We start from the raw sequence: 24,447 nt of genomic DNA on the forward strand, positions 1-24,447 counted from the left end.
GAACTTCCAATCCTACTATCCAAGGGCCATCTAGAGAGGAAGACACAACTCTAGGATTTCAAGACACCTACTCTGCCATCAACACCTGCTGGAATAGGCGGTATGCATACACAATACCTCCTAATAAGCCCACAATCACTGCTTTCCCTGCTGGTCCTTACAACACTGTAGTCGCTTTTGGGACAGCTTGATGCCAAGTTGCAGTCCCTCAAGCCCAGACACTTCAGCCTTATGGAGAACATCAAGTTACCCCACAACTTTCGAAGGGATCCAACCCATCCCTATAGAGACCAGTGCATACTCCCTAGGATTCAAACATCTCCTAGATCTCCACCTCCACGTACATTCAGTCCATGTAGGAGAGACCAAGAACACGGAGAGCCGACACATGGGACACAGATCATGACCAAGATATGCAGGGTAGCCCAGCTTAACCTTTGCTTCCAGATGACATCGGGGCATTTCACTCCATGATGTCTAAGGCATGCCAGGCGTTTGGTCTGATTCCAGATGAGGAAAAGAAAGATTTTTTTCCTCTACGACCACATGGGTAAATGCAAGAAGGCAGTCTTTTCCATACCCATTCTGGATCACGTTTGGCAGGAGGGCCTCCGTACTCTGAAGAATCCTTTTACAGAGCCGGCAGTTAAAGGGAGGCTGGAGAAGAAGTTTAAGGCTTCAGACACAACACCGTAATGCTTCATCTCGCAACCTGCTCCAGAGTCCGTTTTTTCAGCACCAGCAAACCGCAAGGCTTGAACGCAGCTTAAGTGTGCCACTCTGCCAGACAATGAAAACCGGAAAATTGATGCCTTTGGAAAAAAGGTTCTCACCATTGGGGCAAGAACGGTAAAAGCAGCGAATGCACTGGCAATAATTTCTCGATATGATCGAGAGATGTGGCATCGCCTGGATCCTTTATTGGAACACTTGGCGGAACAGCAGAGAAAAGAGGCCATGATGCTGGTGCACAAAGGGGAGGAAGCCTCGAATCACAGCATAAATATTGCTGTAGAGCTTGCTGAAACAGGGTTTAACCAAATTGGAAATGTGGTGGTCCTTAGATGCCAAGCATGGCTACGTTGCACCGATTTTCATCAAGAAGTACAACACAAAGTCATAAATATGCCATGTGAAAGGGAAAATCTGTTAGTTTTGTCCCCAGATGGCCCTTAAAGCCATGAAGGCTGACGCGGACACGTCTAGGTTTCTTACAGCCAATCAGGGCAGGTGGCCCTTTTGCTCCTTTCGAGCAGCTTCTGGTAATGCAAGATTCACAACCTCGAGAAACAACAGAAATTATGGTAGACCCAGATATTATTCTCAGGGCTACAAGTGGAAATACCAATCACCCCAGCGCAACAGAGAATACCATCAAGGGCAACGAAAACACGGATCTGCCACCTCCCAGAGAGGTAGGCAAAATAAGGCACAACAATGACTGCCTCAGGGGAAGACAAGTGGGGGGAAATGTGGTGTTCTACCTCAATGAGTGGCAAAAAATAATGAATGACAGGTGGGTGCTAGGCGCACTCCAGTACGGCCACTTATTGGAGTTCAAGTGTGCACAAATCCCGATACCTCCCATACAGGTATCTCACCCGCTCCATCAGGTGTTACAGCACGAGATACGTCAAATGCTAAGAAAACGAGCCATCAAAAGAGTTCTTCCCACAGCAAGAGGAAAGGGAGTATAATCCAGGTACTTCGTTGTAAAAAAACAGACGGGAAGTGGCGCCCTATTCTGGATCTACAAAGACTAAACAAGAACATCACTAAACAAGAACATTAAAAAACAAAATTCAAAAATAGTAATGGTCCAAGAGGTCATAAAAGCCATTCAGCCCCAGGAATACCTCGCGGGCTTAGATCGCAAGGGTGCATACTTCCACGTGCCAGTACATCCAAGGCACTGAAAGTACCTCAGATTCGTAGTCAGCGAAAGCTATTATCAGTTTCGAGTACTGCCTTTGGGCCTAAAGTCAGCACCCAGAACATTTACAAAGGTCCTGGCACAGGTAGCAGCCTTCCTCCGAAAACAGGGCCACCACATCTATCTTTAATTGGATGATTGGCTGGTTCGAGGTTCAACGTATCAACAAGCCTTATCTTCTCTCAACCAAACAGAAACGATGCTCCAACAATTGGGCTTTACAATAAATTATTCAAAATCCTGCACAGTTCCCTCAAGGAATTTGGTTTTCCTGGGTGCTCAATTCCTTACAGGCCAGAGTCTGAACAGACACTCTTTGTAAAGAATCAAAAAAGTGGTAACACTAGCAAACTATTTCACGCCAAACAAGCTAGTCACGGTCCGCGCATACATGGCTCTCCCGGGGACCATGTCCTCTTGCATTCCGCTTATTCCCCACTGCCGGCTGCACATGCAGCCAGTGCAAACGTTTCTGGCTACCAGATGGTACCAAAACTGGTGTTCCTGGTCAGATAAAGTAACCATCTCTCGGGCTCTGTCACACACAACGAATGGTGGCCATACCGCTGCAACATCGTGAAAGGAATGCCCCTGATAGAGCCAAATTACCATCTAACCATTCTGACCGATGCCTCCCAAGCGAGATGGGGTGCTCATTTGGAGAAGCACCAAGTCAAAGGCCTCTGGACCCCTGAGGAAGCCGTCCTCCACTTCAATGTGTTGGAATTACGGGCAGGGCACTGGGCTCTAAAATCCTTTATTCCTGTAATCGAAAATTCAGTGGTTTGCGTCCTCACCGACAACACAAACACAATGTTTTATCTATGGAAGCAAGGCAGAACGCGATCAAACACCTTGTCCCAGGAAGCACAGACCTTCTAGCATTGGGCCATCCGGCACAACATCCTACTTCAAATCTTCCACTTGCTGGGGATGCAGAACAAGCAAGCAGACACCCTCAGCAGGGATTCCTTGGCGACACACGAGTGGCAACTGCACAGCATCCAGAAAGATTTTCTCAAGGTGGGCTCATCCCCCTCTAGACCTATTCGCCAATCCCGACAACAAGCATTGCCTGAAATTTGCCTGCAGAATTCTGCATTGCAACTCTCAAGGGGAACACATTTACGTTCTCTTGGAACAGCATGTTTGCTTATGTGTTACCTCCATTTCATCAGGGAATCGATACAGATGATACGCAAAGGTTGTTGCAGAATAATCTTGGTAGCTCTGTACTGGCCCAGGCAGACCTGGTTCTCAGACCGCCTGCAACTGGCCAATCTTCTATCCCAGAACAACGAGATGATCTTTCATCACGACCCAGGCTCTCAAGTTAACAGCGTGGCTCCTGACCACTCCGAATTCGGTCATTTGAATATCCCTCAAGACTGTCAGTGCATTCTAGAAGCAGCTAGAGCTCCTTCTACCAACATTTCCTATAGCCGAAACTGGAAAGGATTCTGTGCATGGTGTGCACAGCAGCCTAACCTGCAGCCACTAGCTATTACACCTCATCAGATCCTTCCTTATCTGCTAAAGTTAGCTACAGAAGGTCTAGCAAACTCTTCCAGCAAAGTGCATTTATAGGCAAGCTCTAGGTTTACATGGAAAAGAAAATCTTCCCTTCTGTACAGTGACAGGCCTATCAAACACTACTTAAGAGGGCTTTTTCTGACCTTTCCGCCAAAAAAGGATTCCTTCTTCAGAGTTTCATAGAAATGCAACCATAACCCTGCCCACATTCTTTCAAAATGCCACTTCACCTGCACTGAGAAGGCCCTGCACTTTCTGGACGTCAAAAGGGCATTGACATATTATTTGGATCGCACAAAATCTTTCAGGGTGACTAAGCAGCTGTTTGTTGCCTTTGGTTCATCCAACAAGGGAAAATCCATATCAAAACAGGGCAATTCAAGATTGGTTTCATCTACAATCTTCTTCTGCCACTCTAAGGTCAATAAGCCATTGCAAACGGCACCCAGAGCACACTCCACTAGAGCCACAGCTGCCTCAATGGCTCTCTGGTCTGGAGTACCCATCAGAGACATTTGCCAAGCGGCAACATGGGCAGTGCCCCACACATTTACCAGGCACTACTGCTGACATCAGCAAGATGCTGAGGACGTACAGATGGGACGAGCAGACCTTCCAGTAAGGTAAGCCCTGCAGCTTCTGGGGTTGTTTCCTTTCTCTACTTGCGTATGTATTCTTCTCGCATTAACGCAGACAATTTTAAAGTATCTCATCTTGCCTGGTTTTCCACCTCCTAACATGTACACTTCTACAAAATCTATTTACAGCATGTGAATCCATGAAAGATCCAATGCTGGAGAAGGGAGTAGTTTCTTAGCTGTGACTCCATTTCTCCAGCGTTGCTATCTTTCATGGATTCGCATGCGCCCTCCAGCTCACCCTCTACAGGCACTCCTTCTCTTCAGTGGGATATCCTCCAGCTGCAGTGGTTAAAATCTGAGGGAAAGCTGGGCAGGGCTATACACTCGACGTCTTATTGGTGGGTACCAAAAGCACCCAGGACGTCAATGGGACACTCAAGGTGTCAAGTTTTTCAATAGGAAAATCACTAAGTCAAAGTAACCGGGGATTCCCAGCCTGGCAACGGGGAATAGTCACAGCATAGGAATTCTTGAAAGATACCAACGCTGGAGAAATGGAGTTACAGGTAAGAAACTACTCCCATTTGATTCACAGGTAGTGAGTTGGGATGTTTGCAACTGAGCGCATAGAAACGTGCAAATGTGCAAAATGCATGGTGTGCGTGCTGTTTGTGCACACGCAGATGTGCGACTAAATGAGAAAGAGTGTATTTACTCCAATAATAACCACTTTAGGAGTGGAAAATGCTGGGCAGTGCAAATGAGGGACACACACACAGATGTGAGAATCCTGATCCTCACTAAAATAGCACTTCACTTTTTCTTGTAGCAGTTTCACCCTCTTTCAACCTAGCATTATTCAGTTTTGGGATGTGGCCAAATCAGCAGGATCATGTGTCCATTTTTTTAAACGGATTTCCTCAGAGGTAGTTCACTTCCTCAGGGTTTGACCACAGGGATTTTTAGGAAGTTTCACTTTTCGCCTACTTGTGTTCAATGTAACACTGTTGATTTATTTTTTCATTCATCTGGCCCATATGTGAATGCAATTTGCAGGTGATTGCAGATGCAAATTGCGGCTATCGTACTTTGCATACACAAATGGATTTCTTTGTTATGTTATGTCACTGGGATTTATACTGCAAACCACTGCCATTTGCATGGTCTCTGCGCGCTCTGTCGGATCGCAAAGAGAAGGGCTGGGTTAGGTCGGTGGTGATAGAGGGAAAATGCAAGATATCTTTGCTGTTGTGTTGAAGCGCACATACCAAGAGTACCCTGAGTTGTATGTGCTGGTCTTTTTCCAGGTGTTGTGTTTCGAGAGCACAGAGGCATTTCTGTACACAAGGTAGCTTTGTCTGCCTGTCGTGCTAAGATGCATTGGCCTAGGCAGCAGTGTGCAAATTGGTGGTGCAGGTGTAACATTCTGTTGTTTGATATCTTTGACAGGGTTATTCGCTGTTTGTGAGTGACTTAGTTGTTATGAAATGTAAAGTGGTCTTATATAATGCTCGTCTGCCAACAATGATGGCCTCGCTCCGAATGGCTCTGTAAGAAAGGAAGGCAGGGTGTGTTAGTCGGATAGCGGGAAGGCAGATTCAGAAACCTTAAGTTTTGATGGATGCAGGTCAGAACTAACCGTTACCTTTGTGTCAATATGAACATCTCTATGTTGTTTGTGGTTGGTACCGACCGGGTAGGTTAGCAATATGGCAGCCCCCGGATTGTGGGGTGCAAACATTAGCAGCATGGTTTTTGAAAGAAGATGTACACTAGACTTAGGAGGTCATCCATGGGAGTGTAAGCATGCAAGACTTTAGTACTGAGGAGTTAATTGAGGGGTGAGGGGGACGGAGAGGTGGGTTAGGGTGTTGAGTGTAGTGTCCTTGAGTGTAGTGATTAGAAATTGATCTTAAGCATAGAGATTGAGAATGTTACCACAAAGAGTTTAATGGAGATCCCGATGGGCATTTTGTGAATTAGGCCCCAGGTTTTAACAGTTTACTTGCCCTCTGTTTCTGCCCAGATACATATTTGTGCCTGAGCAAATGGTGTAGACAGAGCAATCTGTTCATTATTCTTCACCTTTTTGGGGGTGTTGAACTGCTTAGTACATTTTTATCACGCCTGTAGTTTATGATGTCAAAATACTTTTTAATTTTTTAATTGCTAAAAATCTCTTCACGTTATTTTTGATCATTTATACTTTACAAATCATTATTTTAGACCAAGCACGGATTCCAGAAATGAGCATTGGATTTCAGTCATTTGCAAAGTGTACATGGGAGCAATTAATCTCCCTGTAAGACTATGGGCCTCATTATGAGGTTGGCGGTAACCTGCCGGTGCTACCATAGGACTCCATGGAAATGGGGACACGGAAGCACTGGCACTGTTACTAATGGTGCTGGTGCTTCTGTGACAACCATGCTGGTAGGGGCCTGAACTCCCGGCAGGTCAGGCCTGCTGGGGGAACCGTGGCCCCTACCAACATCGTTGTACCATAGCGGTCCAGAAAGGGTCCCGTTAGGTTGCTACCGGTACCCTTATTTCCGCACCACCATACTTGTAATGAAAGCGTATATGATTTTTATTATTGTTTATATTTAATTACTCCCTTTAATCCAGGGCAAGCCCCTCCTCTGCCTGATTTTGCCAACCTGCAGCACATTTAAGTTTCTGCCTTTGTTTTGGTGGTGATACAGTGCCCCAAGCCAATGTCCAAAAATATGCATTTAAGGTTGATTTCTTTTCCAAGGCTCAGATACAGTGCATCCGTGTCATTGTGTTCTGTGTCAAACAAGTGAAGCACTTCACCTTGCCCATTTGAGATTATGAATTTCTTTGTGATGTTGTACCACTGCAAATGGACAGAGATGGGTTTAATCTAAAATGTTCAGTTACCCCAGCTTTTTCCTTGTGCCCTTTGGACATGTTGACTGAGGCATGCTAACTGGAATTTGAATGTATTTTAGCAATCTGTCTCATGAGACCGAAATGGTACCAGGGATCATCTTTCTCTCTCTGAAACGTCCTTTCTCTGTACCTGGGATCCATTCACTGAAATCCCCTAAAAATGCTGGTCTTTAACTCAAGGCAAGTTGTGTCCTTTGCAGTGGTTCCACTTGTAGGGATATGATATGATGATATGATGCGGCATTTATAACATGCCTGTACACAAATGTTACTAGGCGCGACAAGACGAGGGGGGAGGGAAACAGGGGAAGACAAAATAATTATCTTACTATGCCTTGTGTCATTCAGATTGCGCAGGTGCGGGAAAGATGGAAGGGTAGAAGTACCAGGGGGGAGGGGAAAGGGGAAGTGCAGTTAACTCTCAAGTGCAGCCAGTGGGTGGCACATAGGTGCATAGAGAAGGGGCTGTAGGGTTGCAGATACAGACCTTTAAGTGCTAGGGAGCCCAGAGGCAGTACAAGGGCAACTGGACATGCAGGAGCCTAGGCCCGAGTTCAGAGGGTGACCAGGTGACCAGTGCATGGAGCAGTCAGGTGCATCAGCAGGGGAGAGGAAGAGAGAAAGCGGAAGCGAAAAGGAAGGTCTTGAGTTGCATCTGGAACCAGAGGTGATTATGCTCAAGTTTGAGAAAGGGCGGGATTCTCTTCCAGAGGGATACCCCAGCCAAGGAGATAGATCTGCCCCCAACTCTCTGCTTGGAGAAGAGTCTGACCCTCAGAGAGGTGGATGAGCAGAGAGCTCGAGAAGGAAGATGTTTTGGAAGAGAAAGTTGGAGGTAGAGCGACCCCAGGCTCCATAAAGCCTTGTGGGCAATGCAGAGGGTCTTGAAGTTGATCCTTGCAGCCACAGGGAGCCAGGGAGCCAGTGAAGAGATTTCAGAGCTGCAGAGATAAAATCCCTGGGCTTGAGGCCAAGGAAAAGTCTTGCAGTCCTGTTCTGGATAAGTTGTAAAGGTTGAAAAGTAGAGGCAGGAAGATTTAGGAAGAGGCTTTTGCAATAGTCCAGTTTAGAGAAAACCAGAGCTCTGGAGACAGTGAGCTTCTGGGGGAAAGTGAGAAAAGGAAGAATACCTCTGAGGAGGTGCAGCTGAGAGTTTCACTTCTTAGAGACTTCAGAGATGTGAGGAGAGGAGGAGAGGGTGGAGTCGAAGATGACACCAAGGTTCTTAGCCTCACAAGGAGGAGCAGGAAGAAGACCCAGAGTGGGCATCCAGAGAGAGAGAGAGGAAAGGAGGGAGCAGGTGTCCTAATGAGGAGGATATTAGTCCTACTGGCGTTGAGGCAGAGATCATTGGTGGCACACCATTCCTGAATTGCGGCTAGACAGTCTGATATGAGAGAAGAAGCAGAGGTGGCTGAGGGGAACCTGAAGATAGCTAAGTGTCATCCGCATAACTTTGAAAATTGGAGCAGAAAGTAGCGATGTGGTGGGCAAGAGTTGCCAGGTAGTAGTTGAAGAGCTAGGGAGATAGGTGAGACCACTGGGGAACACCACAAGTAGAGAGAGAGATAGAAGAGAGGAAAGACCCCAGTTGGACCTTAGAGGGTCGGTCGGTGAAAAAAGGAGGTCAACCAGGCCAGGGCCTGATCATAATACCAAGGTTGTCATGGAGACGATTGAGCAGGATGGCATGGTTGACCATGTCAAAAGCAGAGGCTAGATCAAGGTTGATGAGAACAGAAGGGCGATTAGAGTCAAGATGGAGAGCAAGTCTTCATAGGTGTTCAGGAGAGCAGTTTCCGTGCTTCTGGTAGCCCTGAAGCCAAACTGGTGGTCATGGAGGCAACCAACAGATTCAGTATGTAGATTAAGCTGGGAGTTGGCCAGCTTTTCCAAGAGTTTGCCCAGGAAATTAGTGATGGAGATCGGGCGATAGTTAGCCGGAGAGGAAGGATCGGCCGAGGGCTTCTTTAGAAGGGGGGGTGCACAAGACAGTGCTTATGGGTGAGGGGAAAGTTTCAGTGGCAAAAGAGTGATTGCATTAATTGGCAAGGCTGGAGCAAGGGTGTCAATGTGGTCCTTGAAAGTTCTGAATGAGCAGGGGAGAACCTGCTTTCATGAGACTTTCATCGATCAAACTTGTCTAGATACATCGCCAGGGATGAACAGGGGAAAGGAGGAGAAAGGAGGAGGAGAGATGGCCTCAGGCGGGCCACGAGTGGTAGAGGAGGAGGAAGAGGAGGTAAAGGAAGATAGGGTGGACAGGATGACCTGAGTTTTAGTAGGGCAATGAGAGGACAAGGCCGTGCGGAGGGCCTGTGAGGGAACAGGAGAGGTAGAGACTGCGACAGGATTGGACAGCTCCTTGCAGATTTAGAAATTTGCAGCCGAGTTGTTAGATGCTGCATAGATGCAGGCTTGGATGTAGGCTCTCTTCTTAGAGAGGACAGAGAGTCTGTTCTGCCTTTGGAGCAGGCAGCAGGCCAGTTTTTCAGGGCTTGCCCCTGAGGCCCTCCACTTCCTCTCCGCTGCGTTTAAGGGTGGCGAGGTCGGAATCGTACCAAGAGTTGCACTTGGATTTGGGCTTCAAGCGGATCGTCATGACAGGGGCAAGGGCATCCAGAGTATTAGAGATAGAGAGATGAAGGTTAGAGAGGGCTGTGTCAGGGTGTGTCGGTGTGAGTCAGCCAAAGGTGCAGGAAGAGGAGAGAAAGTAGTAGGAAAAGCCTCAACTGACACACGCTTCATGGGTCGGATGACCGAGAAGGTAGGTGGCAGTGCTGGAGCCGGCTTGACCTGCAGGGAAGAGAGAGAGAGGTGGGAAGATAGGAGAAAGTGTTCACTCCAAGAGAGAGGAGTAGTGAGAAGGTTAGAGAAGGGGAGGTCTGAGGAGATAGGAACATGTAGGGTGTGCCCTGCAGATTGAGTCGGGGCAGAAATTCAACCTCAAAAGGCAAGCACTTACAAATATATAAAACGGATTTGCCAACCTTGAAGCTGTATTTCTGTGAGGTTCCAATACATCTGAACTTCAAAAATGCAATGTTCAGCCAGTGGGTCTGCATCACTGTTCTCATCTGAGGCTGTTCCTGGTATGGGATTTGAGGAAGCAGTGTTCACCTTTTTTTCCCCTGAATGGCCATCAAGGCACCAAACCTTTAAGTAGTTCCTCCCACATTTTTCCCACCCATTTTAATGCCTGTTGCATCATGCCAATATTAGCCAGATTTATAAAAACAAAACAAACATGTTTCTTTCTCTATTTCTCTTCTGGATGTCAGTCATTTGTATATAGTGTCTTCAATTTGAATTGCCTTATGTTGGAGATAATCAGGAGAAAATATCCACCAAACAAAGAAGCACTTACTGTACTTAATAGCCAGGAAATTATCCTTCTTGGCATAATTTAAACCCCTCGGTCAGCAAGAAACCACAAGAGTTGCTGTTGAAGCTGTATGTCTGTGAGGTTTTAAGAGATCTGAACTTCAAAACTGCAATCACTGCATCACTGGGTCTGTGTCACTGATTCCACCTATGGCTGTTCATCGCTGTTCATGGCTGTTCATGATATGAGAGGGGGAAAGTCAGAGTTCAGCTTTTTATCCTTTGAATGGCCCTCAAGACACTAAACCATTCCGTAGCTCCTCCCACATTTTCCTCCCACATAGTGTTGTGAATAAGTCAGACTTCCTATCATACATATTCAAGAAGTCACCTGGGTAGTCTCCAGTATGTCCCTTTTTCCAACCACGTCAGTAGCCAAGTAGCCATAAAGCAGGGAGGCGAGACTCATGGTTTGGTCAAAGTTCTGCATCGTTTCTTAGCTTGAGTGGTAACATGAACAGAGGTGACATTGTGGTTTCACTTTTATGTGGGGTCATGAAGCCTCCAAAGAAAAGCCTTCATGTAAACCCCCAAACTACCAACAGACATCCAGCATGTTGGTGAGGTAAAGGGAAAGCTCAGGTGAACGTTCAGGTGAAAGCTTGGCGAGCTGAGGAAAGTTTGAATCTACTGTTAGTGCTGGTCTCAGGGCATCCAGTTTTTCTGTTCATTCTATGTCTAGCCTCCTCAGGCAATGCAGAAAACCTGTCCATTGCTGTAAACAAATTTGTTTGGTTGATGTGTAATGACTGGACAAGGACATCAGCTTCTATCCAATATCATGAAACTGCCGTAGTCATACTTTAGTGCATGATGGATGTTTCTATTCTCTTGTTCTGTGCTGAATGAATGCATCATTTGGCTCCATCCACTGCACACCTGCGCTTCCACTATTCAGTTTCTTCCACTTGCAATAATTACAGCAGTAACCCATGAGTGCAGACATTCTGAAAGGGTGTTCAGGCCACCACTTTCCATTGTTGTTTGTCTTGGATCATTTACTTTGTGGCTTTTCAGAGTGCTTACTAATAACAAAGTGTGATATGTGAATGTGATAAAAGGCGGACACTGGTGTCGTCATTCTCATACATACCTGTTTTCTCTATTAGCCAAAGCCAACGCGAGGGAGGATGAGAATCCACTCACTGGAGAACGTGGACAAAGCCCTGCAGTTCCTGAAGGAGCAGCGCGTGCACCTGGAGAATGTGGGTTCCCATGACATTGTGGATGGGAACCACCGTCTCACCCTCGGACTCATCTGGACCATTATACTGCGGTTTCAGGTACTAAAGGTCATACATAAAAAATCCTGTGAAACTTCCATAACAGAAAAGTCAGTAACATTGGACACGCGAAAACAGCTTCACTGTTCTCCCTTGCAAAGATTTACAGGGCAGATATTCATTGTGCAATTCCTATAGACCACTTCTAAAAACAAGGTGTCAGGCCACATACAGCACTTTACAAGAAACAATTGTAAATGTGGAACAGGATGAAATAGAATTATAAAAATAGTTGCTAATATTAGCATTTCGGTGCTGGACTGCCCCAGGGCAGGACAAAGACTGATATGTTTTTTTGGGATATTTCTTCTCTGTGAAAGATAGTGAGCTAAAGACTCTGGGTAAGTCTCTCATAACCAGGACTAATGTCTGGCATGGGGACTCCCAGAACCCCCCCTTGATAATTTGCATATAGTATTATTACTACATTTTATTTATGCACGTAGTATATAGATAATGACAGGACTATATTGTTATTTCTATTATTACTGTTGCTACTTCTACTAATAATAATGATAACAATAATGATAGCTTTCTGTCCCCTTACTTGGGTTAAACAAATGTTTGAATCATTAACTCATTTATACCATAGTCCACCGTTTTTATATAAGTAGTACATGCTCCTGCAGCCGCGCCGACAACAGAAAGAAAAAAAAGAAAACAAAATGTCGGGCGCGATGCGGCGCCAGAGCGAGGCTCAGCGTCCTGGTTGCTAAGCAACCGTGCTTAATAGCACCCAACATCCGCCGGCAGGCGGAAGAGCCGGCCACCTCCAAAGGCCATTCTAAGGCCCTGTTTGCCCCTGTTCGCCGTGCTCGGCACGTGGCGAGTTGTCCAGGACATCCTACCCGAACTCTGCCTCATCATGGACAAAAGCAGCTGTAAGTAACACTATGCCATTCTAAGCTGCTCTATAGAGCTTACATATGCGCACTAAAATGTACGCAGCTCCTTAGCGTGAGTCTCGTTCAGGCCCCACTCCTAGCCGCTGCCCAGGAATATTAGTGAATTGCTGCATTATGCCTAACTCCTGTGCCCCACACTGCTAGTGAATTGCTGCTATGTGCCTAACTCCTGTGCCCCACACTGCTAGTGAATTGTCGCATTGTGCCTGTGCCCCACACTGCTAGTGAATTGTCGCATTGTGCCTGTGCCCCACACTGCTAGTGAATTGCTGCTATGTGCCTAACTCCTGTGCCCCACACTGCTAGTGATTTGCTGCATTGTGCCTGTGCCCCACACTGCTAGTGAATTGCTGCTATGTGCCTAACTCCTGTGCCCCACACTGCTAGTGATTTGCTGCATTGTGCCTGTGCCCCACACTGTTAGGGAATTGCTGCATTGTGCCTGTGCCCCACACTGTTAGTAAACAGGGCCCAAACCTCTGTTACCTGACCTCCACACTGTGCCTTAACTAACTGCACCTACAGATGACTACTACCCTATGCTCACCCATCATGGCCAATACCACACCCCCACCATCCGCACTCATCGCCCCTACGCCCTTCCTCCCATCTTTTTTCACCAAACCTACAGTACACAAACCCAACCAACCCTCAACGCACCCCAGAACCACAAACTCTAGAAATCAAAAGTTAGGCCTCCGCTCCAGACACTCACAGCAAACCTCTCTAAGCAAAACTAAAAACAAAATATCCCCTGAACACAAGAAACTGTCCACTCCCAAGAAGGTAGCCAAAAAGCCTAATACCACTCCCACACCTCGCCCAGACCTACAGTGTGCATTAATTAATGCCAGATCCCTCCCCGCCCACGCCACCGAAATCTATGACCTTCTCACCAACCTTGACCTCGACATTCTTGCCATCACCGAAACCTGGCTACACAACGCCGCCGGCCCAGCCATCTCACTAGCCATTCCACCAGGATACTCCATCCTCAGACAGGACAGAACATTATCTACAGGTGGAGGAGTGGCACTCATAGTCAAAGACCACCTTGAATTAAGACAAACTCCCTCCAAACTAGGGGATAACATTGACTCTCTATCTGCCAAGATCGCACTATCTCACAACACCACCATCACTCTCAATCTAGTATATCGCCCACCAGGCCCTTTACTGGATTTCCAAGACAACCTCACACACCTGCTAGGTGAAAACCTTAAAACCACTACAAAAACCATTCTCCTAGGAGACCTCAACTTGGGGCTCCACGACCAGAAAGATAAACCATCCACTAAGCTAGCACAAGCTCTCCAAGAAATGGGCTTTGTACAAAGAGTTCTCCAACCTACCCACAGTAAAGGGCGCACTCTTGACTGGGTAGTTGACCACAACTGCGGCATCGACATCAGCTCCACCACGCCCACGCCATGGTCAGACCACTTTCTCATTCACTTCTTCATCCCCCTACCTATCAACTTGGTAACAAAACTCTCACCTGCACCCCCAGCCATGGCCAGGAGCGCCAAGAACCTCACCAAAGAAAGCATCACACCCTACCTAGCTCCTCTCACGAACAACCTCCCTGCCTCATCTGACCCAGCTGCACTGGCAGATATCTACAAAACCACCATTAGCACTGCCATTGACATCATCGCCCCCCTACAAAAGAAAAAATCCAAAAACTCCAAACACTCCAATACGTGGTTCTCAACAGAACTAAAAGAACTACGAACTAAAAAACGCAAAGCCCTCAACGTATGGCAAAAAGCACCCAATGCCTCCTCACTATCGTCCTACAAATCACTGGCCACCCAATACAAAAAAAGCATCATAGCAGCCAAATCTGCTTCATATAATGAAAGAATCTCCAACGCCACCTCAGAATCCAAAGAGCTCTTCGCCATCTTCAAGGAACTCTCCACACCGGCCACTAAGTCACAAGAGATTGTCAAGGACCAAGCCTGGTGTAACACCATACAAACCGCCCTTCTAAAAAAAATCGAACTCCTCCAAGCCAAAATCCTAAACCATCACAAAAATCTCACTCAGCAAATCTTAGCTGCATCCCCTAAGGAAACAGTGATTGAGAACAAAAAGATAAGTCACATCACACCCTTTAAATTTATAGAAGTCTCAGAAAAAGAGGTAATCGATATCGTTAACAGAATCAAACCCTCCAACTGCAAAGGCGACGCTTGCCCCGCCAAACTAGTCAAAGACTGTGTTGAGACACTAGCACCATTCCTCAAATCCTTCATTAATGCATCCTTCAACTCTAACTCAGTCCCAACCAGCCTAAAAGAAGCCTGGGTGCGCCCCCTTCTCAAGAAACCCACTCTAGATCCAGAAAACGCCAACAACTATAGACCCATTACAACAGTTCCCTTCCTGCTCAAGATCCTCGACAAAGTCGCCTACTCACAAATACAGCACTACCTTGAAGAAAACCACATCTTAGGCAAAAGGCAATCGGGCTTCCGCCCGGGGCATGGGACCGAATCTGCCCTTCTAGACCTTAAAATTCAACTTAATGACATCATGGACAAAGGCAAACCGGCTCTCCTCCTACTATTAGACCTATCTGCTGCCTTCGACTTGGTCAATCATGACATTCTAGGCACACAACTTAAAAATGAAGCTCACTTCTCGCCGGAAGCCGTCTCCTGGGTCAAATCCTTCCTAGAGGGTCGACTTATGAAAGTCTTTTCTGAATCTGCAAACGCTACCCCAACCACCATCCACTGTGGCGTCCCACAAGGATCCTGCACTGCACCCACCCTATACAACATTTTCACCCTCCCTCTGTTCAATGACCTCGACCATCACCACATAGCTTACACCAACTATGCTGACGACACCCAAGTCCTGCTCCCCCTTACTGGCTTATATGAACAAGACGCCGCAGCACTAACTAAAATATACACAGCCATTCAAACCTGGATGGCAGCCAACGGACTCTGCCTTAACGGGGACAAAACAGAGATCCTACTAGTTGGCACCAAAGAAACACTAAATAAACTCCCGCCTCTATACAAATCCTTTAACGTCGATAACTGCACCATCACAGTCTCCACTGCGGTAAAAACGCTAGGAGTATACCTCGACTCCACTTTCTCCATGACACGGCAAGTCAATGCCGTAGCCTCCTCTGCTGCATTAACCACTAAGATAATCAACGCCGTTAAACCCTTCCTATCCCCTAAAAACTGCCTGAATGTAGCCAGAGCCACAGTAGGTACCAAATTGGACTACTGCAACGCCCTCTTCCTGGGCACATCTGCACAAAACATTAAAAAAATGCAAGTCACACAAAACAATGCTCTAAGAGCAGCCCTAAGCATTCCAAAAAGGGAGCACATCTCCCAAGCCAGAAAAGAAGCACATTGGCTACCTATAAAAGAACGCATACTATTTAAATCCATGGCCATCACACACAGATGCCTCTCTGCTAATGCCCCACCCTATCTTTCTGAAAGGATCACCCTCCATACCTCCTCTAGACCTACCAGGTCACACCTGACCAACCAAACATATGTACCCACTTTCAAAAGAAGCAAAGCCGGAGGGTCCAGCTTCCAACACCTAGCACCCAAAAATTGGAACGCACTCCCCACCGCCTTAAGAAGCGAAAAATCATACCATGCCTTCCGTAGACTACTCAAAACCACGCTGTTCCACTAACCCCGCCTCACCTGCATTCTCACCACTGTAATTATGGAAATAACAGCAAATGTATGAAAAAACGCGTCTATGCTAATCTGTATATCTGTATACTCACCATGTATGCCTGTAACAAGTAAGAATTCTTAGCGCCACGATGCCCCCGGGCAGATGTGCGCTCTACAAATCCAAATAAATAAAATAAATAAATATGAATTAATGACATCATTATAATTTGGATTATTTCTTTATTGATTTGCCTCCAGGGTGATGATGATCACATTTATACACAAATGTACAGATGTTTTAAATCTCTATACTCGTCTATACTCAACCCCTATATTCATCACAACAAGTCCCTGATATGCTTTACCTTTAAAGACATTCAATTGATTTAGAGTATTTTCATAAATATGCCTACTCTCCTCAAAAGCGTGCCATGGTTTCCTGCAGCTATTTCTGACCTCACCGTTTTTTGCCATTTACTTATTGATTGACACTGCTGCAGTGTACTGACCCTAGCGAACCCTTCCATTTTCAATAAACCTCCTCCTGTACGTTATTAAGAAGTACAACTCCTTAGGGTTAACAGACAAACAATCGAGACTATATCATATAAACACCACAATACTTAGATTCTGATTTGAACTTTGTTATAAAAACATAAACTGTAATTGCATTTGACTAAAAATTGTTTTAAATATAAGTTTGACTTATTTATTTTGCTTTTAGATCATCTTTGTCAAGGTTTGAAATGAACAGACATGTATAAATAACAAAAAAATTTAACTTGAGTTCTCAACTGGAGTACATACATTGGGGAGAGGTGACTTCCTTTCTGTGTTAGGAGCCAGGGATCTCTAAAGCATGGGCGGGTGAAATATTTTTCTCATATGGTGTGCAATCTTTGGATTACACAAACCCAATTGAATCTTACAGTCTGGCGGCTAGTCCCAATGATAACATGTATTCTGAGTATGTATTATCAACAAGCACTAGCACCCAGGTCGTGACTGATAACAGGCTAACACATAAATACTAACACACTGAAGGTCATCAAGCTGCATATCCAAAGATGATAGGACAGACAAAGACACGTACTGTAGAGTTGACAAGTTCAGTGCAGTGAGAAAGACAATTGAAAGATCTCTTTAAGGCAATACCCACAGGAAGAGCAACCTCAAATAGAATGCCAAATGTGCCCCTGGGTCCTGTCGAACACACAGGAACATAGAAGGCTGCAACAAGATGTTCGTGACCATGATGGACAAGGAGTGATGTAGGATTGGTGATTAACTCCTAAAAGGGAAAACATAAGCAAACACATAGCAGCAAGAAAGTAAAGAGAATAGCGCACAACACACAATAAACCTGGAACCAAGGTAGCTGGGGAAGGGATAAACCAAGAACCAGCTCCCACTAGTTTACAACCTCCTAATCCTTTACCACTCAAAGAGAGGACATTGAGAAGGGGAAATAATGATAGAGAGTCTGCTGCAAGCATTGCAGTGTGAAAACAAGGGAGGACTGCTAAACAGTGCTAGCTCAGAAAACACAGGCTCACTTAAAAATAGTGCTGGCTCAAGAAGCACAGGGTCACTGATAAAGCATGGCTGGTTCAGGGAACACAAGAAATAATAATAACAGTAACAATAATAATCTGTTATGTAGGTAGCTCATGTTCTAAAGCGCTTTATAAGGCATTTAATCCAATTATATATTTTATATTCAATTATATTAAATGCAGGTTAAGATACACAAATATGCAAAGATACAAACATATGCTGCTGAACAGTGAGGTAGCAGGAAACACAGGTACTGTTCCAAATAGAGTTTGCTCAAAAATCAAGGAATCAATGCAGGGAAACCACACGTTTAGTGAAAGGGAGTCATTGCTGCACAAAGCAGGGGAATACAGAAACTAGAGCACTATATCAGTGTCCAGTGCTAAACTGAATTTAACTGAGGTTTTTCTGGTGCCTCAAGGGTGATAATTCAGAGCCAGCTCCTGCCAACCACCCGTTTCCTACTTCCTGTACTCATCCTCGGCCTGCCAGGATGTAGCTGAATCTGTTTTCAGGGGCTTTTAGGAAATGTACATGTTTCAGTTGGTATGAAAAACCGGCTGCTTACCAAAATCCCAAGATGAATTTGGAATACAAATTCTAATATACCAAGGCTTTCTGACCACAATATACGACAGCTGGGCAATAGACAATGTGAGAGAGGAACATCCACCACTGGAAAAGTATTAGTGCATCGTGAAATGATGGCCACAAGAGTGGAAGTTGTGAATTATGACACTTTTGGGAATGCTGTTTGGGATCATCGGGGTGTTACTTTCTATTATGTGAACCATAATGTCATGATATTTGCTAGATTTTGGGTTTACCGGTAGTTATTTGGGATTTCATTTGCAAGCTGATGATGATCAGTGTGGATTGGTGTGTGAGGTAAAAGGCTTAATCTGCATAGTAGGGTTCGCTTGTTGCAGTACTTAAAGCAGTCGTTTCAGAGGTGTGCATGATTGTCATATGTAAGATTCGAAGCATAATTGATATTTACGGATGTCTGTGATTTCACAGAATTTACCTAACCTAAAGGTGAAAGCTTTGATATTTTTTTCTTCGAATTTCTTTTTTTTATTATGCAAGGTGAGACCCCCCAACTCCCCACTCTGCCCCTACCTTATCCTATCCCCTCACTCCAACCCCATCTATGTTTTAAAATGTATCCACTTAACCAACCAAATCGGAAGAATTTTTTTTCCGAAGATTTTACATTAGGTGAAAATGTATTAGGTGAAATGCATGGATATGGATATTATTTTCATCCTTTAGCATTAGAAACTGCATCACATAACTATGCACACAGATATGCTTAGGTAATGCATTATTATTATTTTGCATGAAGTCATTGTCAAATCATTTTGGATGAAAATTGACATTGACCATGATAATTCCTCACAATTAAATTCAATGAGGAGCCCAAAGCTGCCCTAAAACTCACTCCACATTATAGGTATCAGTTGCCACATGAAGGCTCACAAAGTGCCTACATGCCTCAAAACACATGACATTGGCATTATTATGCTCGCGGAAACAAACTTTACACACTCTGGCATGCAACGTTTGCCACAGACTGGTGGGGAATATACACATTCCCTCCGTCTCACAGCTAAGTAGTGTTGTCACAATGGATCACAGAATGCTGGGTGTAAAACCCTAAGATGATTTACTTATTTTATTTTTGTGCTGTTTTGTGCAACATTGCACAACAAGCCCCATGGCACTATTGCTAAAGGGCAGTAGATTAAATGAAGGCTTGACACATATTTTATCTTTTTGTAAGGATAATTGTATCTGATCTGTGTCTGTATGTATGCAATATTGCAAAAGTATTTGACGAACATTGCTAGATTCTCTGAATTTGATATAAAAAAGTGTGTTCAAAATTGTGATGAATTTCGTGACACATACTTAGTATCAGGTTGTGCAGTAATTGTACCACTTTTCTAAATGGAATTAGCTAGATCTAATGACGTGATGCAGCCTATGAAGGCCCACTGGAGCTAAAGCTGCCAGATGGGAGATAGTATATCCTTTGCATAGTATAAATATACACACACTTCTGTGTTAAAAATTAATATACTATTTATTTCTCCGGGCCTGATGCATACACTGACCAACAGTGACCTTTACTTGAGAAATATCTTTCACCGGTTCTATGTTCTTTCATCGTCAGGCTTTCTAACGCCTGCCTTTTAAAAGTGGAAAAAATAACAAACATGTTCATCAAATTTCTTTTATGGGGCGGTTCCTCCGCCCTCCCGCATCTATTTTTTACCATTACCCACCCCCTCAACCACTTATCTGCCCTTTTTTCACCCCCTAAAAAATTCTATGAACTTTTTCGTTATTATTTCCACGTGTAAAAGGGTTAGAAAGTCTGACGACGAAAGGACGTTGTACCCTTTCACCATTCCCTTATGGATGCCAATCTGTTTTTTCCATTATGCTCCTCAATAAACCTACTTAGATCACCAAAACAATGTTTTAACCTCCTTAGTATTTAGAATCAAAAAAAGAAAAGATTTGTTTTAAACAACACTGGGTGCTGTCAGAGTTGTCAACTCTTTGACTTGACTAAGGTAAAGAAGGATATCAGGTAGTGCGGCTCGTTCTAAAACCGCAGAATATTTGCTGAGCTCCAGTTAGGCATTGGTGGCCTTAATTCAGCTCTGAAACGAAGATTAAAGTATCTAAATATGAGGGTACCTTCCAGAATGTGTGGAGAGGGTGGAATATTTTAAAGATATGTATGTTGTTTCACAGGAAAGGAAGGGGTACTCACCAAAAGTGAAGAAATCGAGCCCGGAAACAGCATGTAATGTACAGACAGCTACAAGTTAATGATACATTCTTACATTTTCTTTTTCAACTTTCTTTTAATATTGGTTCAAACTATACCAAAAGTAATGATACAATTCAAATCATCGCCTTTGCAACAGCGAAAATGCCCAGCGTTGAGGAACAGTAAAAGGCTCATTTCTATAAAATGATCACATCGGAAGAGATTTCGACAACTTACTTCTCCATTATTAAAATTCCTAGCTCTGGCCGAGGAGCACTAACATTACAAAATGAATTTTCTCACAATCTTGCACCACATCTGCTTGTTATTTATGCGCTCTAGAAAGGGGGATTGTTCCACAACTACCAGGTACCAATGATTTATTTTCTACTCAAACATGGCAACTGAAAAACAAATGTTTCCCCCATTGGCCTTCATCCCTGATAAAACTGGCCAATGTTTTTTTTTTAAACTATCTTTATTATTTTCATCAATTAGAAACAATAACGGCAAGACAGTGGTTTGTTGATTCCGGCCCCCCCTTCATCCTTATAGCTCATCCCAATCACATTTTCCGTTGTCATTAAACATTAAGCATATATATCCTTGTGCTGTGCATTCTCAATATCACAATTTCCATAGTTCTACTGCCCACCACGATGGTCCTTCACTCCCTTTGACATAATAGTGTACTTCAAACATCTCTCTAACTGCCATCAGTATTTATTCACAACGTCTCCTCCACAGAGCCATGTTCCCCTTCTCTGGCCTGTAGAATCAGATAATGCTTATAAGGTCCCCGTATATCTTTAGGTTTAGCACAAGGGTGAATCATTCTCCCGTATTCAATTTCCATTTCGTTGCAATCTTCCTTCCATTGCACCAATGTGGGACTTCTCGCCCTTCCCCATGCCATTGCCACACTCCTTTTCGCTAAGAGTAACAATAGTCCAGTCAGTTTCCGCACCCTCCCAGCAACCTGCTTGGTATATCCTAGTAGTGCCACATTCGGATGCGGCATCACCATTTCTCCTATAATATCAGTCAGTGTGCCAAAAACTTCCCTCCAAAAATGAAATATTGAAGGGCAGCTCCAAGCTATGTGTAAAAGACTGCCAGTGTTGCGGCGCAACAAGGACATTCACCTGGGGTATCTGGGAACAATAGGTGCAGTTTCGCTGGCGTATAATAGAATTGATGTAGGTATTTAAAATGAATTCGCTTCAACCTACTATTAAGGGCGACCTTCCTCGTCTGTGTACAACAGTATTTCAACATATCATCAGATAAGGGACCACCCAGACATTCCTCCCAGTGACGTTGAGATGACTCTGCCCACCCCAGATTAACTTCCTGTGCTTTGCAATATAGATCTGACACAATCTTGGAAAAGTGGAGACTAGACCTTTCAGGGAATCCCTCAGCCCAAAGTACAGAAATAAACCCAAAGGTATAATGACCCTTTTACTCTGCAGCCCCTCCACAGTCAAGGACTGCCCATCTGGGAAAAGATCGCAAAAACACGCTATACCCGGCCGTTTCATGCATTGCAAGTATCCAAGCTCACTAGTCAATTGCAGCCCTGGAATGTGAGTGACCGGGAGCTTAGGAGAGTAAAGAACCTCCCCTCAATGCAAACCCACGATCTGCAAGACAATAACACTGTGTTTGTTACTTTAGACGACTTGCCAGGGGCAGTTAGTTTTATCGCCCTTTACAAGAACGGTGCCACCAGCACACTCTCCATTTCCACATGCCTCCTTTCTGCCCCTCCCTCCAACCAGCATGCCAGAAACCCTGCTTGCGCCACCTCATCGTACAACTCGAAATCCAGCAAAGCTAACGCCCGCTTATCTAATGGCGCAACTAGTTTCTTCCATGATATATGTGTCTGTTTGCCCACCCAGACAAACTCTGATATGTCAGTCTGCACTTCCCCAAAATACGACTTTGATACCAGCGCCAACTTCCCTGCAAAACATTTAAAAAACTCAGACGTGAGGCCGCCTGGTCCCAGCACTTTCCAGGATGACAATGACTTAATTGCCTGAAGACTCTCCTTTTCTGTAACGGTTGGCACAGCCACTCCCTCTCTCATCACCACTACACCAGTACAGCGCAGCTCAATCAAGGAAACTGCCTATTTCAGATTGTGAAGCCTGAGCCTGTGCAGAGAAGAGGCACATATAGAATGTATGAAATTTGTGAAGAATATCCACATTTGCAAACTTCAATTCTCCATGCACATTTCTGATTGACAAAATGTGCTCCCTGGGTGTATCTGTTTTAGCCACTCATGCAAGTAATCTACCAGGGTTCTTGCCTTCCCCATATTGTCAAACCGATGCCTACCACCCCAAGAATTTCACTTCCCATTGGCCCCGGCCCTAAATATGTCCAACTCTTCCCATATCTCTTTTTGCACATTGGAGTTCAACACACAGTTCTCAGTAGCTTGCAACCCTCACAGATGTGCTTTGCTATATGTTAGTTCCCTCCGAATTGTTTCAAAATCCCTGATTATCTTGAGATACACACCCCCCTTATCACACATTTAAACGCTCCCACACCGTTCAATATGAATCCACTGACCCCACATTTTCACCCCCAGAAGCCATCAATCACTTGCGCTATCCCAGTTCATAACACCTCATCGGTCCAAGCTTCATGCTTAAACATCCACACTGGATGTGCCCCCTGGTGCACTGGTATGTCTAGGCCCAACACCACTGGTGCATGGTCCGATAGTGTATGTGCCAAAATATTCACATTGATTACCCACCTTGCAACCCTATCCGAGACCAGAAAATAATCCAGTTGAGAAGCAGACTGGTGAACCTTTGTGGCAAAAGTGTAACCCCTCTCTCCTTCATGCCTGGCCCTCCATATTTCAGTCAACCCCCATGTCCAACTGAGATCCTGCAATGCGTGGGTTGATTGCAAATGTGATTTAGGACTCCCTCCCATTCTATCCAAAGCAGAATCTAGCACTGCATTGAAGTCACCAGCCTCTATAATCACCCCGTTGGGAATTTTGTCAAGTTGTCGAGCTATCCACTCCAATGTACCTACCTTGTCCTCATTAGGACCATACTAATTAACCAACGTAACTACCTGACTATACAAAGCCCCCATTACCAGCAGCACCCTCCCTTCCTGATCCCAAACCACTTCTGTCAACCGGAACCGCACGGAGATATGGATCAGTAACAGACCCCTCTGAGTAGGAGGAATAGGATGATAAATAGCGGTGGCATCCCCACCCCACCCCAAATTGCGCCTCACTGGATGTTGTTAAATGTGATTCCTGTATAAAAGCTGGATCGATCTGATGTTTCATGTACAGGAGTACTTTGAGGGATTTAGAAGGACAGTTCAACCCCCTGACATTCCATGTCATACTTTTAAATGCCCTTTCCATACTTAGCCGCATCACTCACAGCACTTTACGAGTATTCTCGCATATGTCTCTCCCCCCGGCATGTCCATCCCATATGACAATGTGAAACTAAAATCTGAGCAGGGGAGAACCCCCGAGCCACCACCCCCTCCCAAACACACCCCAAAACTCCCCACCCCCACTGGCAACCACAACTGACCAGTTATCCCATCCCAACCCAAAAATAGTGTTTGGCATATGCTCTGACACAAGGCCTATACATCTCCCAGCCACCCCAATACCCCTTAACATTGTACTATCCATCCCTGCAACCTTCGACTCCATTATCCGGGCATCAACTATCAGTTTTGGCTTACTTCATGTTTCACGGGGAGTCTCCTTCATGATCATTTGATTTGAATTTGATTTGATTTGAATTATTTATAATGCGCGTAAAGACAACCAAATCGTATGAAGGCACATATAGTAATGAGAAGGCGATAACTATAAAGCATTA

General features: G+C 44.9%; 1 protein-coding gene across 3 annotated transcripts in view; it reads left to right on the forward strand.

Annotated features, from left to right (window-relative positions):
* SPTBN4 (spectrin beta, non-erythrocytic 4) overlaps positions 1-24,447 on the forward strand; it is a 1,591,326-nt gene that overhangs the window by 468,538 nt on the left and 1,098,341 nt on the right. For all 3 annotated transcript variants that reach the window (XM_069644494.1, XM_069644495.1, XM_069644496.1), the window contains one exon: positions 11,457-11,630. In XM_069644494.1, the coding sequence (XP_069500595.1) occupies positions 11,457-11,630 (174 nt within the window). The remainder of the gene's footprint in view (positions 1-11,456; positions 11,631-24,447) is intronic.

Source organism: Ambystoma mexicanum, chromosome 2p, assembly GCF_040938575.1.
Source record: "Ambystoma mexicanum isolate Mex_15411 chromosome 2p, UKY_AmexF1_1, whole genome shotgun sequence".
Taxonomy (NCBI): Eukaryota; Metazoa; Chordata; class Amphibia; order Caudata; family Ambystomatidae; genus Ambystoma; species Ambystoma mexicanum.